Source organism: Meleagris gallopavo, chromosome 8, assembly GCF_905368555.1.
Source record: "Meleagris gallopavo chromosome 8, MGAL_WU_HG_1.1, whole genome shotgun sequence".
Taxonomy (NCBI): Eukaryota; Metazoa; Chordata; class Aves; order Galliformes; family Phasianidae; genus Meleagris; species Meleagris gallopavo.
Genome location: NC_139411.1, coordinates 17,780,891 through 17,798,111, shown reverse-complemented (window position 1 = coordinate 17,798,111; position 17,221 = coordinate 17,780,891). Strand labels below are relative to the sequence as shown.

The window sequence follows — 17,221 nt, the reverse complement described above, 5'->3', positions numbered from 1 at the left end:
AGAGTAGCCTTAAATAGCTCCAAGTTGAGATAGGAATCAAGATTTCTGTCTCCATAAGGAACAGCATCTTGTCTCTGACTTGGTCAGTCCACTCCTTGGGGCAATCTTTGAGTTTGCTATTAAAGATATGACAATCAAGTGTGTAAGATTTTGGATGTGGAGCTTGTTTGGTGTATCCCAAGTGTTGACACAGGTGCTCTTGTTTGTTATCTGACTGTCTCTGCTCACAGTTCTTCCTCCCATTTCATCTAGATGTGAGAACATCCATATGCCAGTGTCATTTCCGATTGTGCAAGAATTCTCAGTTCTGATTCTTGCTATTTAATGATATGTCATTCCAAAAAGATGCTTGGCTTGTTGTTGGTGGGTACCAGCTATGGAACAATGGAGGTATGGGTATACATGGTCTGTTGTAATCTTGGTGTGTGGTAACTGTTTGCTTCCCTACATCTGAGCAGGTATGTCCTGCAGTTGGCATTTCAGTACTGCTGCCCTGTATTAAGTAAATGCTGAGCAGCTTTTCCAGAGGGTGTTTGAATTCTTCTTTGCACTAATTTTCTGTATGAGCTTTTCTGTGTGGCTGAATCAATAATCAATTTGTGAAAATGTGAAAACTAACTCCAAACTGGAGTTACTGAAAAAGCATTACTCAATTAGAACTCCAGAGCATGAGAAGTATTTGCTGAGTGTGAGTTGAAGTTATTGATTTGTTTTCTTCTTTATGCTTTGCTATTCAATAATTCTGTTAAATAGATGAGCGCAAGGAATACGTATCCACCATTAAGAATGAGAGACTTGATGAACTGGATCAGGTTACCAAAGCAGATATTTTGATCCCAGTAATATGGGCAGAGTGTGCTCCTGTGAAAATTTTCTTCTGACGTCTATACAATTGTACTCTGTGAAGCATGCAATAAAAACATCAATGCTGGTTATTAGCTATAAATCTTTCTACAAATTTCTCCCTGATCCGTGTTGTTGACTTACAGATGAGATTGCTCAGTACCTCCATAATGAAATTAACCATTACAGTCACAACTAGAAGCTCTAAGGAAATGGAAAGTTAAGATAGCATGAAGAATTAACAACCATTGCAATTGACTAATATGTGGTTCTGCTTAAAATAAAAATGAGGGTATATGTCCTCTAGTGGCTGATTGTGAAAGCATTAATTCTTCCCTTTAATAAATACTACTAGAGAAGGCTGTGAAAATAATTCCAAAATGTATATGAGAGAAGACAGATGTATCAAAGCTTGATGGTACCTTTTTTTTGGGTGTTTGTCTAGAGAGAGAGAGAGAGAGAGAGAGAGAGAGAAAATAAAGGTAGTTTCCATTAAAATTACTTTCTGTTGGTGGGGAAGGGAAAGAGAGGGTTTGACTAACTATGCAAATTAAAAAAAAAATAATGGAAGGTGCTGGGAATCACAGACTTGGTCTGGAGAGTGCTGACATGCTTTAGAATGGAGATGACTGAGATACTGGAGTGTGTTTTTTCTGTATTATCATACTAATTTATTAAGTTAATAGCTAGGACACTGTCTAAGACACATCATAGTTCCAATTTGAAAGGCACATTCTTGGAATAAGGTATGTAACATGAACATGGAAAGGAGTCTGGGACTGTCAATACACACAAATGACAGCTGAGTTCTTGTAAAATGTAGCCTGAGGAGAGGAAGAGGTTTTTCCTTCAGGATAATCCCTATGCATCTCTGCAGTAGATACTTAAATGTGAAAAGTCTGCTTTCATACTGCATGTATACAAAATAGGATTTTGTACTGGGGGTGATAGAAGATAAGAGGTAAAGTTGTCAGTGGTAATTTAGTAATCACCTCCTAGAGGGCACTGTGCTTCCAGCAAGGGATCTAGGAAGGTATGAAGATGTTCGGCAGCTTTGTGGAGAACAAGAGGTTCTTTGTGTTTTGCTAGAATGAAAACTTCTTCCTGTTAGAGCTCAGACTATAGAGAAGTAAGCCTTGAGAATAAGCCTGGATACATTATAGCATGATTTTAAGTGAATTCTATATTAAGATTGTTTGCTTTGGGTGTGTAAAAGTAATGACTGAGCAGTACTAGGTTACTTTAGTGTACACTGTGTTTGCTGATAGACTTCACTAGCATGAAACTGGGGGTTAGTTCAGATTAAATTCAGCAAATTGTTTAAGACAAAATAAGAGAAATAATCTGAAAAAGCTATAACACTATCTCAACTCTTTAATCATTTAAGAGTGAAACTGAAGAGAACTTGAAGCAAGAAACAGTTATAGGTTGAATCCTGATTTTTTTTTTTTTTCCTTAACTGAGGCACAAGACAAAGCCTATTATAGTTTTTGAAAGTATTAGGCAGTTGTAAGTTGTGCTGTAAATCAACTGTATGTAGGCAATGTGAAGGATCACATTTGTACTAATGAAGAAAAATGCCCTGCGATAGTAGATAACTTATAATAAAGCACTTCGTGAATCCAAAGGAAATAGACTTAAAAGATCATATAACTTCTGTATCCAGAGGACTGGCTTGCTGCTTGGAATATGTAATCGCTATGTACTGGCTTTATATGCCCCATACTTCAGTATTCTTAATATAGGCACATAGGATGAGAAAGGAGGGAAAGAGCAGTAGGCTTTTCTTCTTCTGAATCCTTTAAGATTTACTTACTTTCTCTCTATTCTGACTTTTATTTACGTTGTGCTTTTCTACTTTAAGGTCAGAGACTAGGAGTCTGAGGTGATCTTAATCACTCTATAGTTACGTTATCTATATGTGACTATTACTTCGTAAGTCCTTGTGTTCTGAATTTCTTGTGGCAGCTCTTTTCACTGCCTAGCCACATTGGTAAGTAATTGTGTATGGGATGAGAATTCTTTGTTTTTTTTCCCCTCTCTTCTGTCACCCTTACTGGGTAAATATTGCTTTTGGAGAGAGCAGTGCTGTTCTGATGTAGAGCTGGAGGGAAGTGATGATTTTCTATGAATAAAGATGTACTGTGAGCAGTGAGCCTCAGTGGAGTTGTTTTGCCACTTAGATTGCTGCAGTGAGCAGTGTCAGAAGGTTATTTATTCTGTTTCACTGTCATGAACTTCAAAGTACGCCTTGAAAGTAAATATATAGTGAAAGAAGAATGCACACAGTGGTCTGTTCTTGCCTGAGAAGAAGGTATGGAACAGATTAGCTTCTGTCTCTTCTCATCCTTAATTCACTGTTTCACTTTGCAATCTCTCTTTCAGCCCGATCAAAGAGTTTGGTGATGGGTGAGCAGGTTGGGCCTCCCTCCAGACCTTCTTCTCCTAGCCCTCAAGAACGTGTGGTGAAGTGTGGCTGGCTGAAGAAACAGAGGAGCATTATGAAGAACTGGCAGCAGCGGTGGTTTGTGCTGCGTGGGGACCAACTCTTCTATTATAAGGATGAAGAGGAAACTAAACCTCAGGTATAACTACTTTTTAATTATTATTTTGGAGTAGTAGGGCATATTGGTTGTGACTTCTGTACGAGTCACAGACTCTATTTAGACTGAGAGCTCTCTTCAGTTACTGTAAGCACTATGAATGTTCAAAGGAAGAGATGTTTCAAGGAGACTTAGCTATCATGCAGGCAAGTAGTAGAGCTTAGGAGAATGTGAGAATATGTTCCCTGGTTTAATTGTTTCGTGTCAGTTCTGTGGCTTTCCTCATGAAGAAATAAATCTAGTTGCAGAAAACTCATTGCCTGAAATTACAGTAATGTCAGTGCCACTTGATGTATGTACTATTTCTACTTCAGTTACCAACTCAAAATAGTCGCTAATAAATAGTAGCCTGTCACTGGCTGTATGTAAGGATTCCTAATAAAAGTTTTAATGTCAAGAGGTTCCATTACTTCTCTGGAAGTAAGGAGTCTTCTGAACTGCTGTTTGTTCATGAAAAGCAAAATATAGATTTTCTGCCCACTGAAAATTGCTTGATCTTCAGCTTATTTTTGTTTCCTGTATGTCTTCTGCTACTCCCATACAACTTGTCTTAATCATATTTGAGTGCTTTTCATGACTAAACAGAGCATATTGTTCAATGTTTTTTTTTTTTGTCTGTCATTCTAGGCTGTCTGATAGCTGTTTTCAGGAGTTGCAGGTCAGAAACAAGACTTATTTCTCCAGAAAATGGCTGACATTAGTGTAAATAGGCAGTTCTGTGCAATCTGTTTTTAACAAATCTTGCTTTGAGCTGAATTAAAGCTGTTAGTCTGAATTTGCTCATGGGGAAACTGAGATGCAGAGACTATAATTTTTTCCATGTTCTTATGAGAAATCTTGAGCAGGAAAATAAATCTACATCTCCCAAGTCTAGTGCTTTAACTTTTATCTTACCTAGTGTGGGATACCTTTTCCTTGTATGTTCAGTTGAAATTAGATTTGGGATCTGGAAGGTGCACTATAAAACTTTTTGAAATAATTTTGCAGTTGTCCATGCCAGTAATGTAGTCACAGGTCTCAGTGAAAGAAGTTTTATGAGTGATGGCTTATGTTTCAGGCAAAATGTGCCAGCCCAAGATGACTTAGGAAGGAGAGGCTTACAATTTAACCAAGAAAACTTGACTATTATTGTACCTGACAATGCTTTCATAGTTTTGGTGAACTTTGTTTGAATTTCTATGGGAATAGCAAACATGAAGGGAGTGCTGGGTTTAACAGGAGACTGTACTGAAAGAGTGAAATGCTCCTTCCTAGAAGGTTTTGCACTGTCCTCTGAATTGAAATGTATGATCTGTTTTCCTATAGCTGCAATGACTTACATTCCAAGTTGTTGATCTGCAGGGAAGAGATGGGCTGGATTCAATTGCTTTGCAAACTTAGACCTGATCCAGAGAATGGGAAAGTATGCCAATTTAATGGAATTGAATGTTCACCAATTTACAATGGCTGCATTGTTGCAAACCTCTCAGTGCAATAAATGTTTTAAATTAATCTTCTAAATATTCCAGCTTTTGGCAAGCCTATGAATGTGAGTACTGTCCTGTAATTCAGTTTGAGAATGAAATGTATTTTATGAGAAACCATTTAATTGTTCAGCCTTCTATAGCTTTGATTCACCTAAGCCAGTTCTCTATTGAAACAGTTTTCACGTGGATGCTTTTTCATTATCCTGTTCTGACCTCCAAATCTTAATATAGTCATCTGTGTGACTGGAATTTGACAGGAAGAGCTATGGAGCTCCAGATTGCTGAGTTGAGAGTGAAAAACCTTGCTTAGTTTGCTGAGACTTATCTCTCAATTCATTGCTAAGCAGGAAAAGGTGAGCCAGCTGCTTAGGGCTACCTTGTGGGTAGAGCACGTGGGTTTTGTTATATGCCAGCATACAGGACTTGAGAGTAGGCTATGAGTTTTAGTGTGTTGTATATATGCCTGGGAGTTATTGCTGTCTGACTTGAAGTGTGTCTAACAGCAAAAACTTATCAGTGGGGTGGGGAAAAAGTTTTGACTTTCTTCAGTACAGGTAGTGTGAGTGAATGCGGACTTATTTCTTAAATTTTGCTGACTCGGAAACATCATGGTGCAGTGATACTGTGGCATACTATTGGCAGAGCTCAAGGGCTGAAGCTGTGTTGAGGCTCATGTTGGATCTCTCCCATACTGGTCCAGCCACTTCATCATGATATGGCTTGCCCTGTTTCTGCTGTGGGCCAGTTGGATATCTCAGTGGTATGTTTGGGAGCCTCATGCTTTCATGTTTTTCCTTCTCTCTACTGTCACAATCTCCTGGTTTTGCAGTTGATGAGCACAGGCAGGAGTATGCAAGTGTGAGATATCTACTGCAGAATGGAGAGTTCCTGAGCCCAGCCTCCCTATCTGGCTGAAGCTGTTCATTAATGCTGTATGTTTTCCTTTATACTTAGCTCCTAGAACTGGGGTATGTTTTTATGGTTTCTTGTATCTCCTGATGATTGGGTGGGATCCTTATCTTCCTACACATGGCAGACAATCTGATGTGCATCTCAACTCCCATGAAGTTCATAATAGCAGTTTCTACTCTTCTTTAACATTTCTACGTATATGAAAGCCTTAATCTCAACAGGTTACTATTATATCTCTGAAAAACTTCAAAAATCTATATGCTTATGTTGTACAAGTACCTGCTAAAGTCATTGATGTTCCAAGCTTTTCCACATAGCATTGTTACTAAAACACAGGTCTGTTTTTTCTGTAATAGGGGGAGTGTGGATGTATTTGTATGTGTGTTTACATAAGCCTCTCTAATCATTAAAGCCCTAAATAGCACCTGTGAGTCCCTCAGAGTCTGAGGTCACAGCTGCATATGAAGTGGTTTGGCCTCTCCTTGGTTCAGTTAGATTTGTTTCACATCTCTGCAGGCCTTGAACTGGTGCAGAAGATTGTCAGCTATAAAGCTGAGTAAACTCTGCATGGCAGAGTGACACCAACTCGTCCTTGTTTGAAATACATCAAATGCATATCTCCTACATTGACTTCAGGGGAATGGGGTGGTTGATAAACACAAACAAATGTCTTGGAAGTTTTTCTCTTTCAGAAAGCATCAGCGTGTACGGAGCTGGTGAGAAAAATTTAAGCAATCTTTATTTTGTGAAATGTAGCTGATTTTTAGTCTCTTATCTACAATTAGGAATGTTAATTTTGTTACTAGGTCTGTCCCGTTGGGTTTGAGAACAGATGTACCAAATTAACTTCTCTGTTAAATGAGCGCATAAACTAATAATTGTCCTCTTCTGAGGCTAAAATGATCATACTCGTAGATCATATTTAGTTCTTCATTCTTTTTGTGCCTGTTGTATCTGGCTGAGAGGGTCTTACAAAGACTTGACACTTTGCATTTGCGCTGTGATAGAGTGCAGAAACAAATGATTTGTTATCTCTGAGCACTCTGCAGGCATAAGAAATGATCTCCATTTTTTCAGTGTTGTTGCAGCATGCTGCTATTTCTATTCTGGTGTATTAACAGTGCAGTGAGAAAGCAAAGTGTTTGAAGAGGTGGGTTGCATTTATTACTCGGAAGCACGCAGGATCAGAAGGAACTAAGAAAAAACTGTAAAACAGGTGAGTGTTGCACCAGTAAAGCTCTTCTGTTGTGTAAAAATGCCCAGAATATAGCAGAAGATGCAGTATATTGCTTTTATTTATCTACAGTAAGTTACGTAGATTGCAGGGAATATTACTGGAGGTGGCTTCAAGTGTAAAATTCTTCAGCAGCTGTATAGACTTCTACAAAAATATTTGTGCTTGGTACTTCCATTGGTTAAGTGCAGTGCTAGAGCTTCCATACAGTGAAAAACAAGAGGTTAGAATGGGATGTTTTCTCAGCATTGTTTCACTGCTGGTTGCTTATAGGGCTTGCTGGCTTTTTATCAAGCAGTACTGACTATGGCTTGTTATAGCTATGTGAATGAAGCATTAAACTCTGACTTTATGCTTACTGTGACAAGTTTGCATGCCTGTAAGGCTGTGAGCCATTATTGCATATGTTTGCAGCAAAAATGAACAGGAGGGCTGAGGAAGGTATTTTCCTGCCTGCCCCTTTCTCCCTCTGATACCTTTTGCAAACATGGTTATGAACAACTAGTGGAAAGTCAGGGAGAAGAACGTAGTAAGATAATTGCTGAAAATACTTCATCTAACAAAGCAGATGTTAGTGGCTACATGCTTAAATTTTTTACTTACATGATGTTACAGGAAGGGAGGAGGTGATTTCTTTGCCAGTACTGCTGATCTAAATCCTTTTTTTTTTTTTTGATTGCTTATGCAGTATCAGTTACAAAGGATCCATGGCTGCTCAAATGCAAAAGTCTTTCTGAGCCTCTCTGTGAGGCACTTTGACTCAAAATAATAGCAATTGCAATGTGTTCCTTTTTCCTTGGTGAATATTGTACTTTTCTGTTGTCCCTGTGATTTTTTTTTTTTGGTCTCTGGCTGAGTTTCAAAGCTAAATGAAAGGAATTGTCATGTGAGAAAGGGAAAATGCTGTAAGCCTTTTTTCACTGTGGAATAAAGCTTTCAGAACCTCACTCCATCAGTGGTAACTAAATCTCTTGGTAGTAGGTGGTAGAAGCTGGCTCATAGTAGGGATAAAAGTGTTAAACAACAGTGTGACAGTATTAAAGACGTTTTAAAAATATCATGATTTCAAACAGTTGCTTTTATGGTCTTAAGTTGGGTGGTATGAGTAGAAACATGCTATAACTGAGTAATGTAATGATATGACCTGCTGAGACACTGGATGTGCCTGAACTGGCCTGATCTAGAATAAAGAGGTACAAAAACCAATATTTCAGGAATGGGGAATGGATAATTGCAGCTTTCTAGTCCTACTGCTCTTCTATTACATGTTCAACAACCCTAAGCTGATAATGCTAGGCTTTAATCTTCCATAAGATTTACAATACAGTTGGAGCTATGAGAATATTTTAATCCTCATAGCTTGACAAATTTGTTGCTTGCTGCATATAAGCAGACAAGTAGGAACTGTAAAATGTGTAGAGTTACTGGAGTTTAAGGGATGAAAGGTGCCAGTGTTGTCAGCAAATAATTTTTGGAGTGCATAGCTGGGATACAGATTGAAAGACCAAAAAATCAATGTACTGGTTATAGCGTGTATTTCTCCTACTCTTAAAACACTTATTCCTGAAGAAAGTATGTAAAGTATGAATGAATAAAAGGAAGGGGGCGGGGGGGAGGAATACTAGAATACTACTTGTGGAAACCCTTGGTTAAATCCTACAGTGCAGTATGTATTGGGCAATGGGATAGAGTTGTCCCAAAGAAGACTGGTAAGAGAACAGCCAGAGGAAGGGAGTAGTGTCAAAATATGAGCTAGAAAAGAGAGATCAGTTAGTGGTTAGGTGATTTAGTAACAGCCAACAAATGGTGATTGAATAAATTGAACCAAACCAGGGCTACTTAAAGTGGCAAACTCAAATAAGCTGCATCAGATGGGTCATTAGTTATCAGATGTTTGCAATAAAGCATGTTTATTCTTGTAAAAGAAAACTTAAATTCTAGTTAACTGTGTGCTGACTAGCTGTAGGTTAGTTTGGTATAGGGTAATATAATCTCCACACAGTATTTGTATGTGCACATATGTTTATCTTACAGTTTTTGGGAAATACATTTATTAGTGTTTAATACAGTCAACACTACCCAAGTATTTCTCTCGTAAGGTGTTAGCAAATGGAGTTCATTATCAATTTATTGTTTCGTGCGCTTTTTTTAGTCTGTTTCTGATCTATTCTGTTTTGGAGAACCATGTTTAGCTTTAGTAGAAACACTGTTCTCCCACTTGAAGTAAATGCAAAGCTGGGAATATTGTAATTGTCAATACAGAATCAGCTATAGATTTTCTACTTCTCTTATTCTATATCGATGGATTTAAGGGGAAGATTTCTTGCTCTACAGTTAGTGATAAAGCTTATGGCTCAGAGGAATTTCTTACTCAAGTTCTTCAGCATACCTGTAAGATATTCTTGTAGCATTTGAGATAAGTGCTTTCCTAGTTGAAGTATTATTAGGTAACGTATTTCACATAGTCATTATTTTGACTGTCGTGCCTCTAAGCATAGTTGTTGATCTGGCTTATTCAATTGTTTCTTCTGTTCAAGTCCCTGTGCTGCTGCTTCCTGATGAGCCAGTACAGGCATAGTGACAGACAGCCTGTGTTGTACCATTGCTATCTACACATGCTATTATTAAGCATGCAGCTGTAGCAAGTGGTTTAACTGTTACATGCAAACTTCATTTTATTCTGAGAACTGAAATGGATTTTCCCCTTTGAGCCTGCAATGTTTATACCAGATGGATGAGGATATTGGCAGCATCTTACATCTTTGCATGCATTTGGTCAAGGATTCAATCCATCATTAAGGATAGGATGTTATGTAAAGATCAAAGAGACTTCAACTTGGTATCATCTGTTGTTGCTCAGGACCCTGTCAGTGACAGCTGGGTTTTGCAGCTTGAAGATGAGCATCTCATCTTTGTATACAAAGCACAGTGAGAGCTGGACACTTCATGTTTGTTGATGCAGCTCTTGTAACAGTTGCAAAAATAGGATTTGTGTCCTACCTGAGGTAAGAGCATGCATCTCAAAAGCAAGATGTACTTTTGGAACTCATAGATGGCTATTGATTGTGCTTCTGGGGAATGATGGGACAAGAATACAGGCATGCTGCCATGACCCAGCAGGACAGTGTGTCCCTGAGAAAACTGTTACAGGCTGTGTAGAGACTTATAATCAGCTGATAGAAATACGTAATTTGCTTAAGCTCTAAAGATACTTGTCCTTTTAAAAATCTGTTGTAAATGTTAAGCATGGCCTGCAGGTTTGTATGCAGAAACTAAATCAATAGCTTAACTGAAATTCCCATTGATCTTCTGCCTGTTTGATTACTTATATGCACTCTGGAAGAAGATCGCATTCTTTTACTTGACAGTCAGATAAGAAACAAGTTATGCCCTAATGCTTCAAGAGAAACCTTAAATGATGTTGCTTTTTCATGAGTGTTTCATTGCATATTTTTACGAAAGAATTGTGCTTCCACATACGTATAGCAAATTTTAGCATTGTTTTCCAGGGAGGAATATCTGAAAAGATGGAGCTATGGTATATTGACAGATGAGTGCCCTGGATTGACTGGAGTGAAAGGGATCTACTTAGTAGTTACAGGGCGTGAAGTTGACCCTGTGTGTACTGGTGTGTTGTGTAACATAGTTGCAGTTGCACAGTCCATCCTATCAGGCTGACTTCTGTGCTGAAGGCTAGGGTGGGAAGTTGGAGCTATTGCTTTTCTGGAATATTTTCTTAGGTGTCTCATGAGGAAAGGGGAAAGGAAGGACTGACCTGCAGAGAGCTTTTTATGTTCTTAGTAACTCTGTCAATATATGTGGTTTTCAAAGTAGCTATGAGTTTGCTTCTATTCCCAAAGCAGGAGGTAGCATATGCCCATCCTCTGTTTCCAGGGGAACAGAAGCTGCTCTGCATCTAATTCATTAATCTTTTCTCAGTATTGACTTCGTATGATAAAAAGCTTCAGTGCATCTGCTGTGGGCTTGAATTGTGCCTGACAGAAAGCAGCAGGACTTTCTTCAGTGTATTCTGGCCACTGGGCTCCAAAGATGAAGCTGTATACAAGACCTCTCTGCACCATTTTGAGGCATTTTATTCTACCTTTCCAGTGTTTTGTTTGGGGTGACTTCATGTTTTCTAAATTAAGTGAGTCTCAAAAATAAAGATACGGAACAATGTGATTTGGTGGAAAGTATACTGAAAGCTTATCTTGTTTTGCTGGCTTTTGTTTAGTTTGCAACTATTCTAGATAATCCACTCAGTATGAATTTAATTACCTTCCTGCTCTGTCTTTTCTCACTCTTAACTTTGCCCTAATTTAGAGACAGGGTTTGTGCCCTTGCACTCTGTTGTGCAGTGCTGTCTGGCGGCCTTGCTAGAGCATTGAGTTTGCATCTAGTCAACGAACAAAGAAGTGTTCTCCCTGTAAAAGACTTTTATAATGGGACACCTGAAAGGGGAAGTGAGAATAACATGGTGGCTGTATTATGTAACATGGGAGGGTTGTCATAGCACAAATGTGGTGCATGTTTTTATCTGTTACGCTGGGTTAATGAAGAACTTCCACTGAAGTTGTTAACAGGAATTAACTAGCTGTTAGTTAATCCTTTCTGGTAGCTGGATGTTTTAATGCTGCTTCCTTTCCATGGTCTGCATGTTCCTGAACATCTGTCCTCTCAGACTATCCTCAACTTTTACTGGCAAAAAATACTCAAAATCCATCTAGTTGCTTTCTGTTTTCCCTCCAGTCTAAGGGTGAGCTTTACAAGACAAAATAAATCTGTACTTGTATATGTACAGCACTCTACTAATATTTCATGCTCTTATAATCTCTGAAATGGTCTAAGCTTATGTAGCTCCAGAAAATTGCTGGTTTTAATGCTCTTGGATGTTCATAGACTTGAATAATCACAGAAAGTTCTGAGTTGGAAAGCACCCACACAGATAACTGAGTCCAATTCCTAGCTCCACACAAGATCACCCAAAAATAAAACCAAATTTCTGAGAGCATTGTCCAAGTGCTTGAGTGCCAGAAGGCTTTGAGCTGTGACCACTGCCATGAGGAGCCCCTTCCAGTTCCTGACTATTCTCTGGTAAATAACCTTTCTGTAATGATTGCCTGACCCTCCACTGATGCAGCTCCTTTTCTCTTGGCTCTGTCTCTGACCTCACTGAGCAGAACTCAGTGCTATGCTTCCACTCACCTTGTGAGGAAGCTGTAGGCTGCCCTGAGGTCTCACTGAGTCTCTTCTCTAGGCTGCAGAAACAGAGACCTCAGCTGCTCCTCAGATGTCTTTCCCTCAAGACTATATGCTCATGTTTGAAGTACAATAGCTCCTTAAACTTCTATCTGGGAATCTAAGGGCAGATACTTCTCCTGACACTGGAGATGGAGAAGCGATTCCATAGCAGTAATTTCAGAAGTATTGGAATCTTAACTGGTCTTAGTAACTGTTGTGCATGGCATTAAATAATATCAATTCAAGTAACTTTATTAAAATGAAATTGTACCAGTATATAATTGGTGCACTCAGTTCACATCAGTTAAAAAAAAAAAAAAACACAAATGTGGTCTTTTTCTTTCCTCTATGTTGTTCAATGGCACTAGTTCAATGACACATGCAAACAGATCAGTATCACTATGGATGATGTGTACCACTGCTGTTATCAGAGGCCTAATGAATTCAAACATTTATTTTTCTTTTGCAAATATACTTTTTATGTGCTGGTTTATCTGTGGTGACTTTGTTTCAGAGATGTTTTTTACACTAGACATGAACTAGAGATCAGTCATCAAAGATGTCTTAGAGAAGAAAGCCTAAGTTTTACAAGTTTTCCCTGTTTTTTTTTTTTTTTTTTTTCTGTGAGGTTTGCAGTTTTAGAATTCTGGGTCATGTTCTGAATGACAGATGGCCAAGAGAGAGCCTAGTTTCAGTTCACATTATGATTGGAGGATGGTTGGACTAGATGAGCTTGTAGGTCCTTTCCAACCTTGTGATTCTATGAAAGTATCAAATAACAGAGTTAAGGTTTAAGTGGTTTGCATTGTGGCTGCTGACAAAATATAAACGTATAGAATAGCTGAGCAGAAATCTGATAGGCATACCTCTAAGTGCTGGCTGTCCCTTCTCACTACCTGCTCTCCTCTTCCTCTCCCCCACTAAATAACACCATCATGAATGCTCCCCAGCAAAAGAAAGATGTGAGCCTGTTGGAGCAGGTCCAGAAGGAGGGCTGCAAAGGTGCTCAGGGAGCTTGAGAAATTTTCTTAAAGGTGATGGTTTTGAGGCGCTGGAACAGATAGCCTAGAGAAGCTGCAGGTGCCCCTCCCAAGAAATGTTTGAAGCCAGACAGGTTGGGGCCCTGGGCCTCGTACTTTATTCTATTGGGCTGCAACATCATGGGAGGGTTTTGAAGGATGGCAGTAGAGGTTGAACCTTCCTCTGATATTCCCTTACATGTTGTTGCTGTGTGACGGATGGCAGCAGAGGGACAGTCCGACACAATGGTGTCTGACATGGAGGTGTGTATGAAGTGCAAATGTGTCATCAAATTCCTCCATGTGGAAAAGATTGCACCCAGTGATATTAAGCAATGTTTGATGAACATTTATGGAGACCTAATGGTGGATGTGAGCATACTGAGGCGTTGGGCAGTGCATTTCATTAATAACGCTGTCATAACATCTGTGAAGCAGTGGGTCACATCTGCTGGTGCAGATTTTTACAAGTGCGGCATGCAAGCTCCTGTTCATCACTGGTGAAATGCATAGCTAATGGTGATGGCTGTGTTGAAAAGGAGTGTTGTGTAGCTGAGAATTTGCTGTAACAAATAGTGTTCTGCTCTTTGTATCTGTTGTGGAAACAAATAGCAGGCATTACTTTCTGAGCAGCCCACCTGGGTATTCCTTAGGGTTCCTTCTAACCCCCATCATTCTACAATTTGTCAATGAAACTACTGTGGAAACTTTGTTCAGCTAAACATGAGTTGTTAGTGTAGCCAGTCTGTTATCCTCAGCATGAAGTGTGTATCTGGGGGTAGAGTTGGTCCCTGCTGTTCTATTACCCAGTCCCATCCTGTAAGCATTCTTAACAGCAGCTGTGTGAAAGACAGTGCTATAAAAAATGAGATTATTGGTGTTCTGGAACTAGCTGTGTTTTAGGGACCAGTGAAGAAAAGGAAGCTTTATACTAGCATTCCCCACGTCACTGCTTTTCTTATCAGACTCTGGCTTCACAGTGCCTGGTATGGGACAGGACTTCTCAATTGGTTTTAATACGGATAAGAGCTACAGTAACACCTCTGAAGTATGAATATGTAGCCTCTAAAGATTTTTCCTCAAGGAACAAACCTGAAAGAGGGTAAAGTTATTTTCAAAAATTGAATCTGAACCTCCAGCTTACCGGAAGTAATCCCTGTTACTGTCTGGAGAAGCATGTTGTCCCCTAGAAGGAGTGATTGCAGTAGAAATGCTCTGCGTAATTCCCTGGAATCTGTAGCAAGATGTGCAAGAACCTGAAGATCTTTGCTACATATGTGCCGATGACCTAGAAGTACTTTCCAAAGATGGGTCTACATTGCAGCTTTGTTTGCTTCTGAACTCTTCAATTTGAAAAAAATGCTTTTAGGTCAAATTAGTTTCTTTTTTTGAGAGAGGCAGACATACCAACTAAAGACTGAAATTTATCTGAGTTCATACTTTTTTATTAGTTAACTCATGCAAGTTGAGATGATAGTCAAAGTGAACATTCTCCTGTTATAAGTGCAAGCCTCTTATAGCTTGCTGGGCTTCAATTGTTCAGTTAATTAAAACTCAATTTGAAAGCAAAAAAATAATTGAAAAATTAAAAGGTGAAAGAAGAGTAGATGTGATATGAGAAGAAACTTTTCTAAGGAATAATTAGTTAAGGAAAGAAAGAGAAATCACCTGTGTATGCTCAGAGTATTACTATTCCAGAGGAAAGACCATTTGATCAGAAGTGTCCAGAAGGGACAGGTAAGCTACATGCATGATCAGCTCAAGTCTTTTTCTTGCTCAGATACAGTGAGGTTGGAAAAGGGAATGGCTTAGTAGAAGAGCGGAGCTTAAGTTTGCAGCGTCTATTACATTTGTCTTTACGCTTTCCATAGCGCTTCCCATTTCACTTGTGTTTGTGTCCCTTACAGGGTCTCATTCTACTGCAAGGCAATCAAGTGAATGAGCTGCCACCTAATCCTGATGAGCCTGGAAAACATCTATTTGAAATTGCCCCAGGTAGGCCAGCAAGTCCTTTTACTTTCTGCAAAACCTCAACTATTCCTTTTAGTTATTAACAGTGATAAGACAACTACATGGCTTATTTGAATTCTAGGCGTTCTGATACACTAGCCAAATCATCTAGAGAAATTGAGAAATAGGGCTTGATAGTTATTTGCTGTGATATTCTCTCTTTTTGGATGGAACTGCTGATGTGGTACCTCTTCCTTGCCACTGCATGTTATTTGTTAATGCTCCCTTTTCTTTATATTGCTCCACACCTTCATACGCTGGACTCTACAAAAAAGTCAGCAGAGCACTGTGCTCACAGTATTGCTTACATGAAGTGGCATTAATTGCTTGAATGTGACAGATCTTATGTACTGTTTCTCAAAGATTGTGCACCATAGTATTCTTGCTGTACTGTGAACTGGGCTGTGAAAGCACTTGGATTTTCCTGGTTGTGAATGTGTCCGTGTGTTCTGGCAATAAAGGCAATTAACTGAGCCACTGCGTAAATGGGTGTTCTTCACTTCTTGCCAGCCTTTTAAGTTTTACTTCTGTGGGCTGCAAAGTAGATCTCGTGAGCCACAAATGATGGTTGCTTCAATGGAGTTGGCAACAACAATGTTGTGTGGCTACTTGAGAAAGGCTATCCAAAGATATAGGAAAAAAGCTATGCTTGACAGCATAGTTTTGAGACCCAGGACATCTGTGTTCAGTTTTTTGTGTTCAGTTTTGTCATTGCTCTTCTCTGGGCTCCTAGGAACAACTATTTACTCTCAGTGAACCACTGTCCTGCCAGCAGAATTCAGATGTTTTCTCAACCATGTGGAGCTGAATCTATTCGTGTCTGTAGGGAGCTCGTTTGCAACACAGATAGCAAGCATTGAAAAATGCTACAAATAGCCAGTCAATGCAGAATGTGATTTGGCACAAATGTCACTGAAAAAAATGTAGCTTGAAGAGTTTCCTATTTTCTTCACAGTACGCTTATTCTGGGCTGATTTCGGCTTAAATGGGTTTTCTTTCTTACCTGTTTTGTGAAATGATTGCTTGCCAGCCCACAGAACATCCATATAGTGAACAGTTCTTAAATGGGTACCAAATAGAAAAGGGAGCACAAATCATCTTGCAGGACTCAAAACATTATTTTCCATCAGTTCTCATCTTTCCTTGTGTTGACACTGATTGTATTGCTGCTTGTGTTCCTTTTCTCCCAGTGTAAACTTGGCACTACATAGTCTCTAAAAGGGTGATAAGATCTCTCAGTATTTTTAACTAAGTTGAAGATCTTGTTAACAGAAGCACATTCTGTAAATACAGATATGAGAATTTACAGTATGTGTGAAACGCAGAGCTTTAACAAAATTCAGAGCAGTCCTGTATTTTGAACGTTTCTATAGTGTCCTGATACCACCTTAACTGGCAAAGAGAGAGATTGAGATCTATCTTGTAGTTCCTGACAAGGAAATGTCCCAAATTTTGGATTATAGCAGCAGCTACCTCATAAAAATCTACTTGTTTGATAGCTAGGGTTTCAGCATTCTTATTACTAGAAGAGTTGCCTGGAGCTTACCGCCTGTTTTTGTGTTGTCGGCTTGCCAGTGAGCGCTACTTCCTTAGAGTGCAGGGACTAGATTAACAGCATGTTCTGCACTGTAACAGAGCCTGTATTGATTTTTCTGCTGAGTAACAAGAACTAATGATGGGCATTGTGTATTATTCATGTTTCATCAAGTTCATTTATAAGCTGTATAGTGCAGCTGGGAGAAGGGTTAACTGGGGACATGAGAGACAGTAGAATAATTCTACAGTGAAACTAGTGTTGTATCAAGTGGTAGCACTTTCTAAACTGCCTCCTTTGGCAGAAATACTCTCTATCCTCTTCTGGAGAAACTGTCTGCATTTCTGGACCATTTTTAG

At 39.1% G+C, this 17,221-nt stretch overlaps 1 protein-coding gene across 3 annotated transcripts in view; it reads left to right on the top strand.

Moving 5' to 3' along the window:
* Nucleotides 1-3,232: 3,232 nt before the first annotated feature.
* The window catches only part of ARHGAP22 (Rho GTPase activating protein 22), a 123,223-nt gene continuing 109,234 nt past the window's right edge, over nt 3,233-17,221 (top strand). For 2 of the 3 annotated variants that reach the window (XR_014884902.1, XM_019617624.3), the window contains exons 1-2: nt 3,233-3,428; nt 15,226-15,313. Coding sequence is in view for 2 of the 3 variants with exons in the window: in XM_019617624.3 (XP_019473169.1) it covers nt 3,249-3,428; nt 15,226-15,313 (268 nt within the window). In the remaining variant the exon portion in view is untranslated. The remainder of the gene's footprint in view (nt 3,429-15,225; nt 15,314-17,221) is intronic. The other variant, XM_010714469.4, reaches the window with a different exon arrangement.